Genomic DNA, 19,095 nt, shown 5'->3' with positions numbered 1-19,095 from the left:
CTCATATTTTCTTGTAGGATATCATTAAATTTCAACTACCCTATGGCTGTGCCTTTCCATTAATAACCAATTCAGTGTGTCACTTCTCCCTCTCACTCACTCTCTCTCTTGCCACCTTTTTAAAGTAATGAGTCCATTGCTTTGCCTTAATAAATTGAATCGTATTCTCAAGGCCATATGAAGATAGAGCCACAGATGGACAAGCTGCATGGAGGAAATAACCATAAATCCTTTACTGTCAGAGAGGTGGTCTGAGGTGACAAAAGAAGACATTTGTGATGCTCAATTGGGATCACACCGAGTGAAAGGTTGATTCTCTCTGTCTGTCTTTTCCTGGTATGAATAAAGAATATTTTTTCATTGCTTTCATTGCTGAGAAAACACTGCTAATGAATAAATTTAAGAATCTAATCTCGCATGAAGATTAGAATACTAACAGATGATTGTCCATACTATTCTGCAATGTACATTAAGTATGACATTACCAGCAGAGAAAATTATGAACTACAAATTGTGCCTTTGGAGCATAGATTGCAATAATATGGTGCAAACAATTAAAATCGATTTCATCATTTGTTTAACTGTTAGCTGGAAAAAGAGGGAGAGAAAAAAACAGCAAGAGAGAGAGGGAAAGAGAAATGGAAATAGAGAGAGCAAGAGGCAAGGGAGCAGAATCCGTGTTGACTTCCATTCAGGAGGAAGATATCTTGTCTTTTTATGCGGCCCATGTCATATTTATTGCATAAAGGTCAGAGTGTTCATTTGTTCAAAGTCAGCGTTTTCCCTCTCTCCTCTCCTCCATGTAATAAATGCAGGGGCTATGTCATTATCGGACCTCTGAGGATTACAGGCTTGGCTGACTGTGATGACTGCATAAAAGCATACAGGACTTTTGTTTCTGCCAGCGCGCACCTTCAAATGAGCTCTTAAAGCGAACAGTAGTGGAGACAAAATGGCATTTTGTAGAGCGACGATCACAGTTAGAATGGTCGAAACAGAGCGGGGCAAGGTGATTAAAGGTTAGAGATCACAGTGCTTAAATCCATGACCTTAGTTTTTAGTCAAATCAGGAGGGTAAAGCTCAGGTTGGAGGAGCAAAAATAAACTTGTGGCTTCGAAAAGAAAATGACAGCTGGGCAGACTTGAATAGATTTCTGTAATTCACCTATTGACTATGAGCCCAAACTGTCAAGAAGATAATACTCAAAGAAGGACATAGTGAGGCACTTTGAAGGTGTTTAGATTGTCTTTGCATATTGACCTCCGTTGACCAGGCCCATTTATTGACAGAGGAATCCCAGAGATTAAATTGGCCTAAACTATTGATTGGGTATTTTGCCTGAATCATTCCCATTTCAGAAGGGGATCATTTGTACTGTATACCCCACTAATCTCTCTGACCCACTAATCATCAAGCCATTTATTTCTCACTCTTTGTTTAGTTCTCCTTTGTTTAGCATTTATTAATTCATTAGAGCAACTTCTCATGCAGCTTAACTTAGACAGTGACTGGGGAGTCCTGTTTCTACCCGATAGCAATGTGTATTCCAGTAAAATATGCCACCGAATACGCACCCAACATCACAATACACATGCCAATTACATATTGATAATTAAGCATTCAAACAAACAAACAGAGAGGAAATCCCCCATAATCACCAGGTTTTAATGGAACAAGTATTAGCTTGGTGTGGTTGGCCAGATAGCCTGCTGCTAGATCAGAGCTTTGCTGTGTTTGGGAGGGGGGGCAGGGAGACACATTGGTGTCATTGCCTGGCATTGCAATCCTACAGGGAGAGGCGATGCCGTTCTGTTGCTGCTGAACGAGCGTTGACGATGGCTGGCGCTAATCCAGACTGGATATACTGAGCTGCTTTTAAATGAAGATGAAAGAACAAAAGAGGAAATGGGAAATGTAAACTTTAAAAGGACTGGCTTAGGAGCACTTGCTCTGTGGCTGCCTGGCGTAGAAGCTCAAAAATGGATGCAAATCCATTAGTAGTCCTGGTTTCACAGTTATAAAAATACTTAAGGGGTTTTAATAGAAGCGACGTGTTAAACGTGTGGAAATCTGTTTTGATAACATTATTCATAACACTGGCTTTGCACTGTGTGAATTAATAACACTTCATTTACAGACGGAAGAAAGCTGGCATGGTATTTCCAGTTAAAGAGATTAATTTTTAAACACCTAATTGACAGGCTGGGGTTAGGCAGGATAAGCAACAGACTATAAGGCTGCAGCTGCAAAGTCAAGGTGACTGGAATACTCAGAGAAAGGCTTTCAAAAAGCAGAATAGAGAGCAGAGAGGGAGGGAGTGAAGAGAATTAGTCCTCAAGCACTTTTCCCTCCGCCCCCTATTCTTCCTCTCTTTATTAGGAATGATTTACTTTCTCAGTGAAAGGATATAAAAGCTCAAGTATAGCAGTGTAATTATCGCAGAGTGAAAATTTAAAGGTTTGACTCACAATGTCCTCAAGTCAGCGAGTAGACTGCCAGACGATAAGAGTGACTGTGTTCAACACTCGGCATCCAATTGGTTGTGTTTTATGGGCTTTGCCAAGGAAGAGCACACAAACAGCACTCGGCTCTGCAAGTCTGTAAACATGATGGACTGTGGCAAACTACTAGGGCTGGTGTTTACCTTGGCAGAGCCTGGCCCTGGCATGTCGGTAGCATCACTTAATTACTGTTTACATGTAAATATTAAATTATACAAACAACCTCACAGAATGTCTCCAAAAGTACAGAAATACATATTCAGGGTCAACCTTATCTGTCTGCAACAGTTGCCACTGCTAAGCTATGAATTGTTTTGAATCACAAATTTTCTGCATTGTACATAATCTTCATAATTGTTTAATGCTGATGTCCAAGGGCATTCGGGTAAATATGTTCCCATAATCTGCATAATAGCAGATGCTCAGATATGTAAAACGCACCTTGTGTTCTCAGAGGAAGAACAAAAAAAGGTTATTGTTTAAAACAGTTTTATCAGGAATAAGGACTATGATCATTAATGTCTCCAGTCAAGACAGATAGATGATTGCTTTGATTACTGACCTGTTTTCCTGATAGTCCAGAGCAGCATATATAGTAGAGCATTGGTGCCTACTGTGCATCTCTGGTATGGCTGAGTAAAGCACTTGTTCATTTGCAGTGAAGGGTAACATGAAACAGGCCTCAGCCTTCTGATGGACAGGGAGATTTCACCTTCGCCAGTGAATGATAATGCATTATTAAATTTGCCTCTCTGCTCACTAGATACACTTAGCTGACCACAGCATATTTATCTCCCCATCCGAGGCTCACGTCTTGGCAGGAGAAAGCATTCTGTCACTTTTGAGGCATTTCAAAGATTAAAAAGAACCTCTCTCTTTTCAACGTCCCTAAAAGCATCCCCCCTTTTCAGTGAAATGTGATTAGCAGGGGATGGTGTCACGCAATGGAACATTCATGAGGGAGAGAACAAATATCCAAATGAACTCCCATGTCCTCGAGGAATAGCCCCTCTCTGCACCATCAGCAATCTCTCTCACATGGGCTGGGGAAATTTGATTGATCCTCTATTGAATTATTTTTTTGCACTCTTTCATTTCAACAGGACGCACTGACAAGTTGTTTGATCATAAAGCATTATTGTCTGCCAAGTCACATTTCAGGGTTGTGATGGCTAATGATCTTGCCTCCTGACTTAGGGAAAGTCAGGTAGTCAGCATGTGTTTGAAGCTTGCAACGCCAAGGACATTGGGAGGACTGAACAAAACACTATGCATTAAAGTCAGAAAGATGAAGAGAAGGAGCTTACACTGAACATATCAAACTTTTAATGATACTGTACAGGGATACCATCAATGTCAGTGAAATATTTACACCGCAAAAAGAGCACAAAACTAATGCAGAAACTTTTGCCTGACACAAAGTCCCCTACGTTCCTTTTTATCATTGCAAATGCTTATGCAAAGAAGGAACAGAACAAAGACTACAAAGGCCTCAAATCACTTTTTTGTCTTTTTCATCTTTTTTCAAACTATATCCCCCTCTCTACATGAGCCCATCAGCGTCTACAGGTCCTTGCCCAAAGCAGCTGTATGTAATAGACTGTGACACTGGGACCTGCTCCACTTCATCATTCAGGCAGTAAACTGGGACTGCACAGTTCACCAGCCCTAAGCACATCAACTGGACATCTAGGAAGCATCCTGACAAAGAAAAGGTGTGGCAAATCAGCTATGTCCATTGTGGTCACACCGGTGTTCGATGCATCACCGATTGCCCAGTTGATAGCAAGTATGAAAGGATGCACCTCTAGGTGACATAATACACCACAAGCATCCATTTGTGCTTGGGAAGACATTAAGAGTGCATCTCTTGTTGTGTCAACAAGGATATATAATGTTTACCAGGGAAGTGCCAATATCATATTACCAGTGAATCACCCACTTTTAAAATATGATTTACAGAATCAGTTTACATACCGTAGTTGCCTCTGACTCTCCTGTCAGGCATTTTAGCTCGGCGTAAAAGAGATGTGGCATGTTTAACTGCAGTGGGAGGGCTGAGGTAAAGTGGTGAAATTTGTTGTTGGCAAAATGCTTTAACTGCCACATGGTATTTACAGAAAACTCCTATACTTCGATGTACATACATATGGCTTGTGTTTTAAACACCTTTTTCCCCACGGAAATAAAATGATGTCAAGTGTTTGATGTCCAAAGTGAGTTTACAGCCAAAGGCTTCCGTACCTTTCAAATTTCCCCTTGTTTGTCAGCTACCTGCTGTTTCACGAGACAGAGGCTTGTCGGAAGCTATCGCCACAGACTTTCTGTTTGAAGCAATTCAATTAGTCACATGTGAGATAACACTTAGCTTTCTACTAGCCTTTTTTCTTACACATCATCTAATCTCTCCTTTTTTCTCGGGCAAAATTTGGACAAAAAATAATCGAGTTCAAACAACAGCTCCCAAAAAACCCAGAGTAACCATCTGCTTACTCTGCACTGGGTGACACAACTTTGGAAACAGTCTTTTTTAGACAACAACAAACAGCCTTTGTCCTTCATCAGCAGAGATGACATGAAAAAGATGAGACATGTTCATAGGATATGAGTGATGTGACATTATAGTGGCTGTCTCTGAGGTGTCTGGCTATTTAAATAGCATCCATATGAGCTGAGGCACTGCATCCTTCCTCTGCACCCACTGTGCTCTCTTCGAAGACTGCATTGCAAGAGATTAATTTAATGCTCTGCCAGGATCATAAAGATCAAACAAGTGGAGAGATATCATTAAACCATTGGAATGTTATCTCATTTATCTAAACAAACTGATGCGATGAACAAGCCTAATTAAAAAGCTCACCATAAACAAAGCTTGGATGGTGAGGCCTCTCCCCTCTTTAACAATGGAACACATTTATTTTATTAATCTAATGCATCATGTATCATATCATTACAGTTCAATATATCTATCATTAATTTCATTCCCTTCACTTAAAGCTTTTATTGGAATTACTTTGGTTATTAGTTGGTTCTAATGTATTGGTTACCTCTGAATCTGGCTGCTACAATCTCTCTTATCTCGCTGCATAAACCTGTGCATGTTATTCAAATTGCCTCATTTATTATGATAGCTTCCTCATGTAAATTGTGCTGACTGCTCGCCCTTGCACAGTCCTCATTAGACTAATGAAAACCTTCAAACGAAAAAACTAAACAACCTGCCAAATAAAGGTCTGGGGTTATTATGAAAATTACAACTGTGGGAGCCGGGAGAAGCTCTCTTCATTAATTCATGCTCAGCAAATTGGTAACTAATTTAGTTGCACTCCTCTGCATTAATGGGTTATTTTATAAAAATGTTTTCCACAGCCCGAGACCTCTGGTGCACACACTGGAGAGCTCAGAATCCTAATCAAGTCCAGTGACATATTAGGAATTGACAATCTCAAAGATAATACAGCGCGTGTTGGCGAGTAGATGTGTGTGGGTCAACTAGCTAGAATTGGTGTGGATTGCTGGGTCATTTGCTTTCTCCTCTAATATTACGAAGAAATTACATTTCATTTGTGTTGATTATCTGAGTATGGAGGAGGCACTTCAGTTAAGAAGTAAGATTTCTGCTACTGGGGAAACATTCAGTTGATTTAGTATGTGGATACATGGTTAAAGTTCCTCCTTTCTCTATTTGTGTTGCTCTGTTTGCCTTACTCTCTTTTTGTCACACACATACACACACCTACTCACACACATAGACATTTAGACAGTTTGTGACCCATAAATTCAGCTCATGATCCCGCTAATTATTACTATTCACTGCTTCACACCCTGTGAGTGAAGGTCTAACACTGATCTTCACGTCAGCCTAGCCAACAGGGAACATACAGCCCAATGATTTCCATAGTGGTTTTAATATCATTATCAGCCTCACCCCACCCTGTATCACCCAGTACAGCACAGCACAACCCACCCCTGCTCTGCTGAAAACCAACAGAGAATACTAAAATCTATTATTTGCTTCATTATGTATTTAATCCGCCACGCTTAGTAGATTTCTATCTTTTTTCTTTTCTTTTTTTAAATATTTTTTTTACAAGCACAGCAAAATTCAAATGAAATAATGCCAGCAATTAATAATAAAAACATTTACTCATGACAATGTAATTGAGGTTCAGAATGTTTAATATTTTTCCTTAAAAGTTCAGCGTTAATGGGGATGATAGGAAAAAGCACATGTGAGCAAGTCTACTGTTCTATACAATATTTATCTAAAATTATCAGTATTATTTTGGCATATAAAAAACTGTGAAATAAAAAAAAAATCAATAATGCAAAATCTGCGTGGAAATCTGATTATATGAAACCTACTTCTTGTGCTAAGATTCAGTAGTCGCACTGTTTAATGTTTTCATAATTACTTCAGAGAACTCAGAGTGGGTCTTTTACATTTCTGCCCAATTTTTCTTTTTTCTTTCTGTTAACAGAATATTCTGAGCTGTCCACACCTATTAACTGTAAATGCAGTGAACAGTGTCCTAATACAGCAGAGCACATGGGTGCATGGGAACGTAAAATCTGTGAAAGTTGAAAGTGATCGGATCCTTTAAAAAAAGGCAGGTATTTTTTGCATAAAATTGTTAAAAACAATGCACTTTATTTGTAGGTTTTTATTGGAAGAGGTTGTCATTGAATGTCCTGATAGCATATATGGGCTGACATGTGCTGTACATGCAAAGCATCTACAGCAGGAAAACACAGAAACACTGTGTTTCTATGGAGTTCCAAAAACAAGCAAAATGTGTGTGACATTTCCTTCAAACATTTGTACACATACACACACATTCACACATATTTACACCTATGCAGGTTACCTCTTCTCAAGTGCATATTTGATTTTTGGTCTGTAAAAAGAATACATATTAAACTGAGAAACTTTGACTAGCTAGTTTAGGAGTATTGTTATAGTGACACAATCTACAACAGAGATAAAGTGGAAGGATGAAGAATAAAGAGGGTGACTGCAAATCCTGTCAAAGGCTTAAGATTTCTCAAATTGTTTTATCAATATTCAAGGCCTTAAAAGATCTTCAGCTGAGTTCTAGAAATCTCCTAAATGTTTCTTTTGGTGAAAAAGTACACTAGGAATGAAGAATGTTTTCTGGTGGGTCTACAGTTTATTCTAGATTTTTGATTTCAGTGGCAAAATTGGTGTTATCTTCCACTCCAATTGGTACAAAAAAGGTCGTATATCAAAGTTGATTAGATTTGAAGGCACTCTGACCAACAATAGTCTCAGAAAGCTGTTCTGCCTTTGATGACACATTAACCAAATGTGGGCTCCTTGTCTCTTCTGTTCTCAGTACTGCTCAGTTGGTCCTTCTGCCTCCGCTGATTTTGTGATATTAACTTGGTTCAGATTTTTCTACAGACTCAATAACCTGCTCTGTTCTCCTTAAATTGTTGAGCCCTCGTCTTTGTTATCAGACTTAATTCCCAGAATTACAACTTATATCATAGGCTCCCAGAACAGAGCCTGTCCAGTAGAGCACAAATGTAGTATTCGGTCACTTGCTTCTCATAACATCTATCATATTTATACATTGTGAACATTGAATAGAAGGGACTAAAAGCTGAATTATAAGTCCTTAACTTAAAATGTAGTATTTTCTGACATTGTAAGTTTAAAAAAGAAACAATATGAATTTTTTTGTAATGGGCATTCTGAAAATCCTTGTCGGCACACGGTGTATCATGTAGACTACACCACTCTATCAAACTTTTTTTCTTTCAAATGAAACCTGACTCACCTTTGTCAGTGTGAATCCTCTTTACTTCATGGCTCATGTCGTGGGCCAGGTCTCCCTCTTTAGGCCCAGGCGGGATGTTGGGGGACAGGCCTAGCAGGGCTTGGTTCATGGACAGGCCATTGTGGTGTGCCGCTGGAGAAAGGGTGACAAAGCAGGAGTGACGTTAGGAACATTACTAAGAAGATGTATTTCTACTCCGTCTTTTTAAAATAGACAAAACAGCAACATTCTGCACAGCTCATTCGGCTTTTTTCTTCACCATTTATCTGTGTTCTCTTATAAAGAGACGTACGTATCCTGTCTGAGGAGCTTTCTGTGTGGGCTGGGGAGCTGGACACACTGCTGCTGCGGTGGGACGATGGGTGACTGCCTGGCCTCCTGTTGTCTTCTAAGGAGGGAGCAGGGGAGGGACTGTCCGGCACACGTTCCTGAAACCCCAGCAGCGACAAAAAACACACACACAAACAAAATAAATATCCAATATAGACTGAAACATTACACCACAAGAAGGAGGAGGTTATGCTTACACCATCTAGTATTATTGACATTGCTGCTTTCAGTTTATAAATTTACCTTTATAACAGAGGTGACCATTCTGGAGGGCAGACTCTGGCCCTGTGCTGCGGCGGCCATGTTGGCAATGGTGCTGAGGTGGTTCATCTGGCTCATCGCCATGGTGACAGAGGCTGGAGGCAGGCTGACTGGGATCAGGGGGTGTGGCATCATCATGAAGGGGAGTTCCAGGCCTGAGACACATGAAGAGGTCATTGGTTACTCAATGATGCATATTATGAGTAAGATATTCACAGGGGAAACTTCTGAGGCTCTAGCTGAAAACTCAGAACCTGCTGCTGTTAATTCAGCAATCAGTAATTCCCCACACTGAGCTACCCTTTAAAATTGGTGTCCAATAACACTAAAGCTTTACATTGCCATCCATTAGAGAAAAAGTGGAATAATTCAAATTAATCGCTTCTCGGGTATCTTTCCATGTTAACATAATACACATAAATGTTTTACAGCATACGTTAATAATAGATACTACTGCAATAATAATAAAGAAAACGGGGATGATAACTATATACACAGTCATTCAAAGACCAAAGTTTACACAGCAATAAAGATGCATCAATTATTCTATGATGAATAAAAAGGGCACATTATGGAAATTGTCTCAATATTTACATATAAAAAATATCTCTGTAAAAACAAAGGCAATCTTGAAAGCCATTACCCAAATGACTAGATAAATGTGCTAATGACAAACAAGTACCATCAGACCACAGTATGGCAATGACTTTAGGCTAATTATAGCAGCCTATATTCAAGACCAGAGAGAGAGAGAAGAGAGCGAGACCAAAACGAGTAAAGTCACTTTCTGCTCACATTATAATGGGATTTTCATTTCTTTCTCTTTTATAGGCACACAAAGTATTCCATTACAACATCAGAGATATCTTACAAATGTTTTAAATTATTCAATTGCTGTCTAGTAATAGACGCCTAATTGGGAAAATTGAACCATTAGTCGTCCAAAAATGTAAAGAATGTCTAATAAAGATACCATAGGGGGTTAGTAGTTAGTCAAACTGTGGCCCTGCACTGTGCTTCTGAATGGCTTAATGAAAACAAGCCAACTTTCAAAGGACATGAGTGCAGACAGAAGGTCAAAGCTAGGTGTTTGTACCCCCCCAACCACGGCAGCCCCTCCCTCCCCCTCTGCTCTATGGGGACTTTGAACTGGCAGGATCAAAAGTGACTGGGAACAGTTTGGTCTCATTCCTCCGCCACTCAGATGCTTTTCCCCAAATCCTTTAAAGAAAACCTCATAGACACTATTGGATCTGATTGAGCCTCTCTGTTGATTTTTCACTCCTTTTTTTTCTCTTTTTCTTGGCAGCCCAGTTCAAGGTAAAAAAGCTGCGTGAAAGAAAGAGGGAAAAAAAGATACTGCACTACAGAAAGCTGATCCACAAAACAACTCCACTCTTCTTTTCTGACAAAACATCAGTCGCCAAAGGGCAAGGAGATCTGCATGGCGAAGCCTCTAAAGAGAAGGACACTGGTTGAAAATGAAAGGACACGAGAAGTACTCCTCTCTGTCATTCTCCTTCTTCCAAAAGAAACATTGATTTCCATAAGAAAGATGGCATGCAGTTTCTCAGTGGTGAGTATTCCCAAATAATATAAAGCAGGGGAGATTAAAGAAAGGCGGAAGCCATGCAGCACCTTGTATCAGTGCCTCTGCTGTAGCTCAGACTGAATCAATTACCACTCAGCAGGCTAAGCTCAATTAAAAAACACCACAGAGGGCCTGATTGCGGGGGTACTTACTGTAGGACAACATGGAGAGGTTTAGGCTACCTATCAGTCTTTCAAGGCCACTCAAGGGCCAGAGTGAAGAGACTTATTTTGCCTTTGAGGTGGATACATTACACCCATTCAATCAAACACCGCTACAACAGACAAATTTTCACCAAATCAATAAACTATGAAGAAAAGGTGAAGAATTGCCTAAAATAACACTAGGTCTACTCTCTGTTAATCACATTCTTCTACTTGTATCTTTGTTATATCTTACTTGATGGTATATGGATTTTGGTGATGTGTCTCCACCTGACAAGACAGCCTGGTAGGGAAACACTGGACCTCTGTTCGCTCTAAGTGGTATTAGTCTCGCTTTCAGTGCCTGTCCAGCCCCTTTCATGTCACCCCATCCTAAAGCGGTGTTTCTCCTAAAAAGGCCCATTCAGGCCACTGTAGGGGAATGTGCAACAGACCAACGAGGGTCCACCAAATCCCTTTTTTTGTTGCTGAAAGGACCCAGGTGAGGAGCATATTGGTTTATTCAAGGAATCTGGTATTTTTGCAAGACAGTTAGGCCTAAGTGTTCTTGGTTCATTCATATGTATTTCTTCCCATTTTTTTTAGATTTATTCTTGCTAAATAAAAGGATCACAAGCAACTGCAGCACATAGTCCTGAACGATTTTTAACTTGGTAATAATAATACGCAGGGATTTTTGTGTATTTCTTTTCCAAAAATAGAATCAACAAGCATTAGTCAGACTCATTAATCACCTAGATATTGTGTATATATTCCAGTGGGCAAACCGTTAGAAACATATTTGTCAGTTTGCATTTATCTCTGATACAGAAGTTCAGACCTGATGAGAGGTGAATTCCCACAAGCCCCCCTCTCTCCTGAAGGGCATAAACAATAGATTTGGAGTAATTTACCTGAAGTAAGCCTGAGGGACCTGCAAAGGTGAACTCCTATTTACCATCATTAAAACTACAAATCACTTAATACCAATATAAACAGCTCAGCTATTATGTCGTGCAGTGCTTGGGAGTTCACGCATGGATAAGCAAAGATCTGAATCACGGAGGATGAATTGAATGAATTAAAACAGCCCTTGGTAACAACATGATTAAAAAGCTGTTACATCAGAACCAAACCGCATGACTGACGGTAGGTCCGATACTGAAAAGAATCACACCGAAAGAAGATTGAATGTTGAATGTTTTAAAATGATTAGAAAGAGAGCAGTAATTTATTTTGATGACAGAAATGATAACCTGCAGTGATTTGTGCAGCCGTTAATCTTCATCTAAACAGGACATCAGCCTTTCTGGCCGTCCAACCCTACAGAGGAAAATAATAAAAAAGAAACTAAGGCCGTTGTCGTTGAAAATGGTATGGAGGTAGCAGACAGCCCCTTACCCTTAACTCTGTTGTGGACAGATTTCCCCTGACAAAAATTAAACTAGCTCCTACTTGGCACTTTATTATCTCTTCAACTGAATGATTTATTGTTTGTGGAGCGAAAGAACCAAAGAGAGGGGGAAGATTACATTTCCAGCCAAAGCTCAGGCCTGATCTCGTTTTTTACTCCCTCTGTCCAGGAAAAAAGCTCCCGACAAACAATAATGTCAGCTGTAATTGATCGTAGGTCGCCGGCTGGGCCTGCAGTAAAAGCGCACTATTTAAGCGACAATCTGCCCTGCGCTCTTCAGACGCTGGCTAATGAAGCTGTCTGTCTGGGCTATTTACCTTCTCTTAAATGGAAGGGGAGAGATGTACTGTAAGAGACAGGGCTGGAGAGGATCTGCCTCTCGCTCTCGTGAAATAGGACCTGCACATGCCTCAGGAATGTATAATTGGTTGGCGCAGCCAAAGCTGGGGATCCACTGCTAATTAAATGACTTGTTTAAAGCCTATCTGTCTTTGTTTGGGAGGCTCTGGGCTTCAGAACAATGCATTGTAAATGCTGTTGTCAAACAAACATTCCTGGTTATCCTTTGATTTGAATTGAACAAGACAAAGGGCTGATTTGCTCAGTACTAAGCCTTTGGTTTTCATGGTGTTGAGATATTTTTTCCTCTTCTGATCTGTCAAACTGAACAGGACCATTCCAGTCAAGCAGCTAAATGAACTGACTCACTGCACAATACATATGCAGTACGCCGTTGCAAAACAATCTCAGTTTTCCTCCTAATTGCGCTTGTAAAATGCCCCCATGTCGTGTATGTATTTCGCCAACAAAGGTGAGGCGGCAGTGCACACAAATGGAGAGTCTTTGTTGTGGTCGTATCAAGGATTTGCACACCAGTCCCAAAAGGAAATGAATGGCTCATGACAAAGTGTCTGTCATGCGGCGAGACATTTAGAGGTCTCTCCATAGCACTAATCAGCTATTCATCTTTACTATAACTGTTAATCTCCTCCAAAATCGGAAGCCCTGCCATGTGGGATGCAGGGAGCCTTATAGCCATTAGATCAAACATAAGACACAGCCTCCATAAATATGTTGTCTGGCATTGTGGTGTCACTTTACACAACACAAGCACATGCTTATATATGCACGGAAACACAACTGCTACCACATTCACACACAGACAAGCGCGCGCACACACACACACACACACACACACACACACATGCAAACAAGAAAAAAACAGACACACACACACACACAGATGGCAGGTTCAGTCAAGGCTGGTGAGTCCTGTTTCTCATTAAAATGGGGGGAGAGAGGAAGGTACTGAGCTTTGATGTAGCCACCCACAGCCCCTCAGTGTCATTGAATGAAACTTTGAAGCCTTTTGTGTTTACGCAGTTAATGTTGATAATAAAGCAAACATCTTGCTTTTGTTAAATACCTGCTGTACACTCAGGTATGCGCGCACACACAAGCAAACACGCAAACGGACACATAAAAAGAATACATCTCGCAGTAACAAGGAGAGGTAAACATGAAAACATACGGGTACACACAATGATGCAGTATAGATAATTGTGTATAGGTTTGTGTACACATGGAGCCAGCCAGACATAAAAACACATTCAAACAACATTCTTTACATTCCAAGAGCCATGATGATTGGACACATTTCAAGCTAATTCACATCAACAAACAAAATGTGTTTAGCATGCCAGGATAAAGAGATACACTTTTGAATGATTCTGGTGGGCAAAGATTTCCTGCCAAGATACCTAATGTAATGTAATGTAAGAGAAACCATGATAAGAAAACATTTCTGGTTTGATGAGGTAACATAATTGCTTTCCTACCCAAACCACTGGAGTGTAACATGTGGTAGAAATTATCAAGGAGACAGACAGAGGTGTTTGTCCTTTAAGTGTATAATATCTAAGGCAGGCAACTTTTATAGGATAATTTAAATCCTTGGCTCTAATGGCATGCATTCCTTATGAAAATGGAAAGATCAATCATCTTTGTGGCAGATCTGTTGTGAAAAAAGTTCTTCCTATCTTTGAAAGAGAAAATGCTTTGCACGTTTTGCCATCGCCCCACCCGCACCAGCCCGTTTTAGCTGTCTATTTGTCTCTTTGCTGAAAATGTTAACGAACAGGGCAATAATCAAGCCATATGCTTGCTTGTGGCAAATCTCATTACAGTAAATGACCTTTACCAACCAATGCCAACATCCTTGTGCTTGATAACACAGAGCGTATAAAGTGGGGGAGACAATGGTGGGTTTAGTTAACGCAATCATGCACATGGCTGGGGGTGGCCAGGACAGCCAGGCCTTCAGGACACATTAGCAAACACTGTTCGCGTCTCTAATTTGGGTCGGAACCAGGCTCACTTTACATTTGTCACACATCACTCTTGATAAATATGCAACATCGGCACGAGAGCACCAACATCTGATCGCTGACAATATGCCGTGGCACAGAAAGTGCTGTGAGCAGAAGAGGAGAGCAGGAGAGGAGAGATATTACTAGCAGCTGTTACTACTGCGGGTGCAATATATTCAAGCCCAATCAATAAAGCTCCTACAGACAGTGACACCCAAGCAGACAGAGGAATCATTTTCATCTGATACTTAGCAAAGGCTCCCCTTTTAAAAAGATTGCTTTCAGTCAATGACAACCAGTTGTCATTTGACTAAGGCTCCTGAAATGAAATATACTGACGAGCGTTATCAATCACGGCCCACGCTGCCGTCATATCACTTTGGTGGAAGAGAGGGGATCAGTTTGCATGTGGTCATCAGATCATCCGTTTTAATTACAAAATTAGCATCACTACCTCCTGTGCTCTCACTTCCTCCATTACAATCACCTCATGAGAGAAAATCAGTAATGCAGTGTATAGTTTACAGATTATAGCGCAAAAGTACAAATGAGTTCAAGGTGAACTGACTGTAACATGTGAATTTTATATCACTGCAGTCCAAAGAATGTTGTTAGTTTGGATTTAATTACATTTAAGTACACAGATAAAATAAATAATAACATTATGTTGAGGTCATTTCAATTATTTTGTTGGAATTAGTATTTTGTTAGGGATTCTAAACACAATTTATCAAGAAATACCTTCCTCTGTTTGTTCACACTGTGAAGGACATGCTGAGATTGTGAAATTCCTTAACATTGTTTGAACTTGCTCACTCTCTCCCTCTTTATCTTGGTCCCAGAGGAGAGGCTGTGTGATGTTGAAGATGTCTGGGCTCAGTGTGGCTGATAGTTCTATTTGGATGAGGGTTCCCATATCATAATTGAGAAGAAACACCTTTCGGTTCAGGTAACCAACAGAGTGCTTTTGTGAAACAGAACTAGCTATTTCTATCACACAAATGCTCTTTGATTCTCCCCCTGATTGTGGCATAGTTGGGCAATGGATTTTTATAGGGTAATCACAGTAAAAGAGATTGTCATTTTGTTGTTGTCATCACTGTGTTGTCATTACTGTTATTGTGTACACAGTAATATTATTACTCTATGCTAATGTTTCCTCTTAGACATAATCATAGTGAAATGAGAGCACATGATATCCAGTCTCTAATGCTGCACCATCTTAGCTGTGTATGTGAAAACTGCTCCACATTCTATGCAATTACACGCTGTGCATATTTCACATTACTCCAACCTGCGAAAGCTCATCATCACTGAAAGGTTGAATGTCATTTATTACACGTATCACATTTACACCAAGTGACATTGTCTTTTCAAATTGTGTTGATCTCTTCACTTTCAAAGGTCAGCCCCTTCCCTTGCTAAATTCAACCTGACAGAGAATAGTGAGGAGGGGACAGCCGAACGCATGCATCACCCCCGCATCAAAGCACTCCAAATTAATCTATCCAATTAATAAAGAATGAGGCCTAATGTTGATGAGGGATGACAACTCGACTGGTCAGTTGTTTTTTATAGCTCTGCTCCTGCTATTGTGAACTAACCACAAGAGACAATCAAACAAATATTTCCATGACACGAGGTTTGTCTAGCGTGTTGCCTCCCCTTGTGTCTATTCCTCTCTTTAATGCTGCAACTCCGCTGCCACTCAAAGATGATAGAACTTGATATGGATCATTATGGAAATAATGTTTAATCAATTCCCCCTGTTATTGTAATGTATTTCTGCAGTTGTCTGTGTTTGTGTATTTTGTAGCTACATCAGTGTGCCTCACAATTTTCCAATCATGCATATTCAAGTATTACGCTGATGCTTAACAGTCGATGCAACTGGAATTAGAACGAGGACATTAGACTTCATTAAAAAGAGAAATGATTATCAGGTTTATCTTTTGAAATGTCTATTAAAATGTGTGTGTCGTTCTTCACTTATCTGTCACCTGGCTCCCATGAGCCTGGCAGACTAATAGAGAGATGGTGAGGGCCAAAGCCCAAGAGAGAGACAAAGACCCATCAAGCTCTTTACTCAGGCTGGAAGGCTGTCTGTCTACTCTGCCACTCTCTGTCTAGCTCAGTGTGTCTGATTCAGTTATTAACAATACTCCTCTTTTCCCCAACACTTGCAGCTTAAACGGACCCAATTTTGTCCAGTGCAACCTGATATCAGAATATAGAAAATCAAAACAAACCGCACTGTAATTGCATAAATCAGACAAGACAATAATCTGTCGTAGTGAAAGAGGTGTTATGATATGTTCGTGAAATGAATCCTATTCAGCCTATGGCTACAATCTAGTCTCTCTCAAGAGCTTCGGCTGACAAAGGCTCCCACAAGAGAGCTAGAGAGGAAGATGGATGAAGTTGCCCCTAGACACTCATATCAGGTCAGTATGTGCTTTATCCCCTAATGGTTAAGGTTAGGATTGAGTAGGGGGTGATACTAGATCTGAGCCTGAGGGCCATTGTTCTGTCTACAGGAGCAGGAAGTAGCCACCATCCTCCGCCATGGCCCACATTTAGCTGCGCCGGGCCACCAGCACTAGCGCAGCTAGCAGGTTGGAGCGTGCAGCTAGCTAGTTGGATGTGTCCTTCTACCCAGAGAGCTTTATTATTAGAAAGGACATAAACAGACTAATTAAATCGCAGCAGTGGAGCTGGGCTGACAGCTGGCGCAGAGAGTGTGACCAAACAGATCCCTATCAAAGTGCAGGAGCAGTGTCTCTATATGTGTCCTGCTTTTGTGTGCATGACTGTCTGTCTGCTGACACACATGCCTTTATGTTCTGTAAGTATACATACGTGTGTGGCTGCTAATTTGACTCATTTTAGACCTGTGTTTATTTTATAATTGATGACTATTATTTTTTCCACTGTAATTTCATTCACACACACTGCCATCTTAATGTCTTATTTATCTGTCTAGCGCAGAGCACATTGACTAACTGATATGATCCAAAATGGTACAAATGCTATCCAGCAGAGCAGTAAACACTCCAGTAATTAGTGCGTGGTCTCCAGGCTGACTCCACTCAGCTCTGCAGCATGGCCAAGCGCGGACCCCATATAGAGAGGAGCCTAGTTATGCATTGATCTCAGAAAATTAAGGCTAACTGCCCCAGATTGCAGTGTCTTGATGTACCTTCTGGATGAGCAATGTACTATACTTGTATTGTTTGTAGAGTAAACAGGATGATTTGGACTTGCTGTGCTTTAAAATGAATACATCTTGAATAATTAATGATGCCCCCTTAAAGTATTGTTATCTGTGTGACCGCAAACGTAAAACCACTGATGATGAGAAAATATGTTTTTAACAAGTCAATAATGGTGAGTGCAACAAGAACAGCCTAATCAATGAGGCTGCAACGTTTGCAAACAAGGACTTGAATTATAACGCCAATAATTGATCCCTTCCATTTTTTCCTCTCTCCTTCGTCTGATGTCATTGTTTATTGATTGCTTCCTGCCAGTGAGGGATGATGGGAAGTTTCAGAGTTTGTTTAGCCATGACTTTTGCCCCCCCTCCTCTTCCCCCACCACCTTTCCCCCCCCCCCACCCCCCGCGCCATTTGAAATTTGCAAGCTGTAGCACCAGCTTAACCAAAAAGGATTAAGTCCCATACCCAACTGAGAACACAGATAATGCTCAGTAATTGGTAAAAAATGAAGATGAATGGGACAGCTAGATAAGGACCAATTAGCTGCTGGGAGTGTACAGCTGTGGTCTCCTCACGGAGCGCTCTCAGGGGCCAAGGCCCCCGCTTTCTCTCTCATGCAAGCATGCACACACGCACACACACACACACGCGCGCGCCTGCAAACATACAAGTGTGAGGGTGGGGCTTGCAGAAATTAGCCTGATGACCCTGGCAAGAGAGAATGATGCTTCCTCATCATCTCACCCAAAACCTCTTCTCTCAACTCTCAGTCAGGCAACACTCCAGGTACCTGTCACCATCCGTCCAGCTTCAGCCTAGCATGTGGCTCTCCACTCCCTGTTGGGCAGCCTGGACTGAAGCCACAGATGTGAGACAAAGGGCTTTCAGGTTTTTAAGTAGTGCTGTAGAATGTAACTATTTATACAGCTTAGTTATGGTGTTACAGGTTTAGGATTGATTCAAAATGTATAGTAACATCTGAAAGTTAGCAGAGACTGTGTCTTCTCTTTTCACTGCGGCGCTGTCTGTGGGATAGTTATTTGGTCGGCATGTCGTGGCATCATCTGGCTGATGACAGTGGAATTCCCATATCTAATTACAAACAGGATTTCGGCTCCATTAGAGCTGTGTGGTGAGGAGTCAGATGAGTGGCAGGGCAGCACCCAGTGGCCAAAGAGAGACAGAGGGCGAAAGACAGTGAAGTAAGTGAGACAGAGTAAAAAAGAGACAGAGAAAAGGGGACATGGGTGAACGCTGCCTTATCTTTTCTTCCCACTCCTTTTCTGCAGGTCTAAGAAACACTTTATTTTCCTTCCGAGGCTGAAAAAAGCAATTCCTTCTCTTGAAATTGGCAGGTGTTTGTTAGTGGGCAGCTGACAATATTTTCTCTCCCAGTAATGAAGGTTGTGGCTGGGGTCAAAGCACTGGGAGGGAATGGCGGGCTGTTTATCCCCCTCAAGGCC

At 40.9% G+C, this 19,095-nt stretch overlaps 1 protein-coding gene across 11 annotated transcripts in view; it reads right to left on the bottom strand.

The window, feature by feature from the left end:
- Nucleotides 1-19,095, bottom strand: part of dachd (dachshund d) — a 91,278-nt gene that overhangs the window by 15,538 nt on the left and 56,645 nt on the right. For 4 of the 11 annotated variants that reach the window (XM_044217191.1, XM_044217201.1, XM_044217202.1 and 1 more), the window contains exons 4-6: nt 8,880-9,052; nt 8,566-8,752; nt 8,307-8,438 (exon numbers count right to left, since the gene is read on the bottom strand). In XM_044217191.1, coding sequence (XP_044073126.1) covers nt 8,307-8,438; nt 8,566-8,752; nt 8,880-9,052 — 492 coding nt within the window. The remainder of the gene's footprint in view (nt 1-8,306; nt 8,439-8,565; nt 8,753-8,879; nt 9,053-19,095) is intronic. The other 7 variants (XM_044217196.1, XM_044217197.1, XM_044217199.1 and 4 more) reach the window with 5 other exon arrangements.

This window comes from Siniperca chuatsi, linkage group LG12 (assembly GCF_020085105.1).
Source record: "Siniperca chuatsi isolate FFG_IHB_CAS linkage group LG12, ASM2008510v1, whole genome shotgun sequence".
Taxonomy (NCBI): Eukaryota; Metazoa; Chordata; class Actinopteri; order Centrarchiformes; family Sinipercidae; genus Siniperca; species Siniperca chuatsi.
This window is presented reverse-complemented; position numbering and strand designations above follow the sequence as displayed.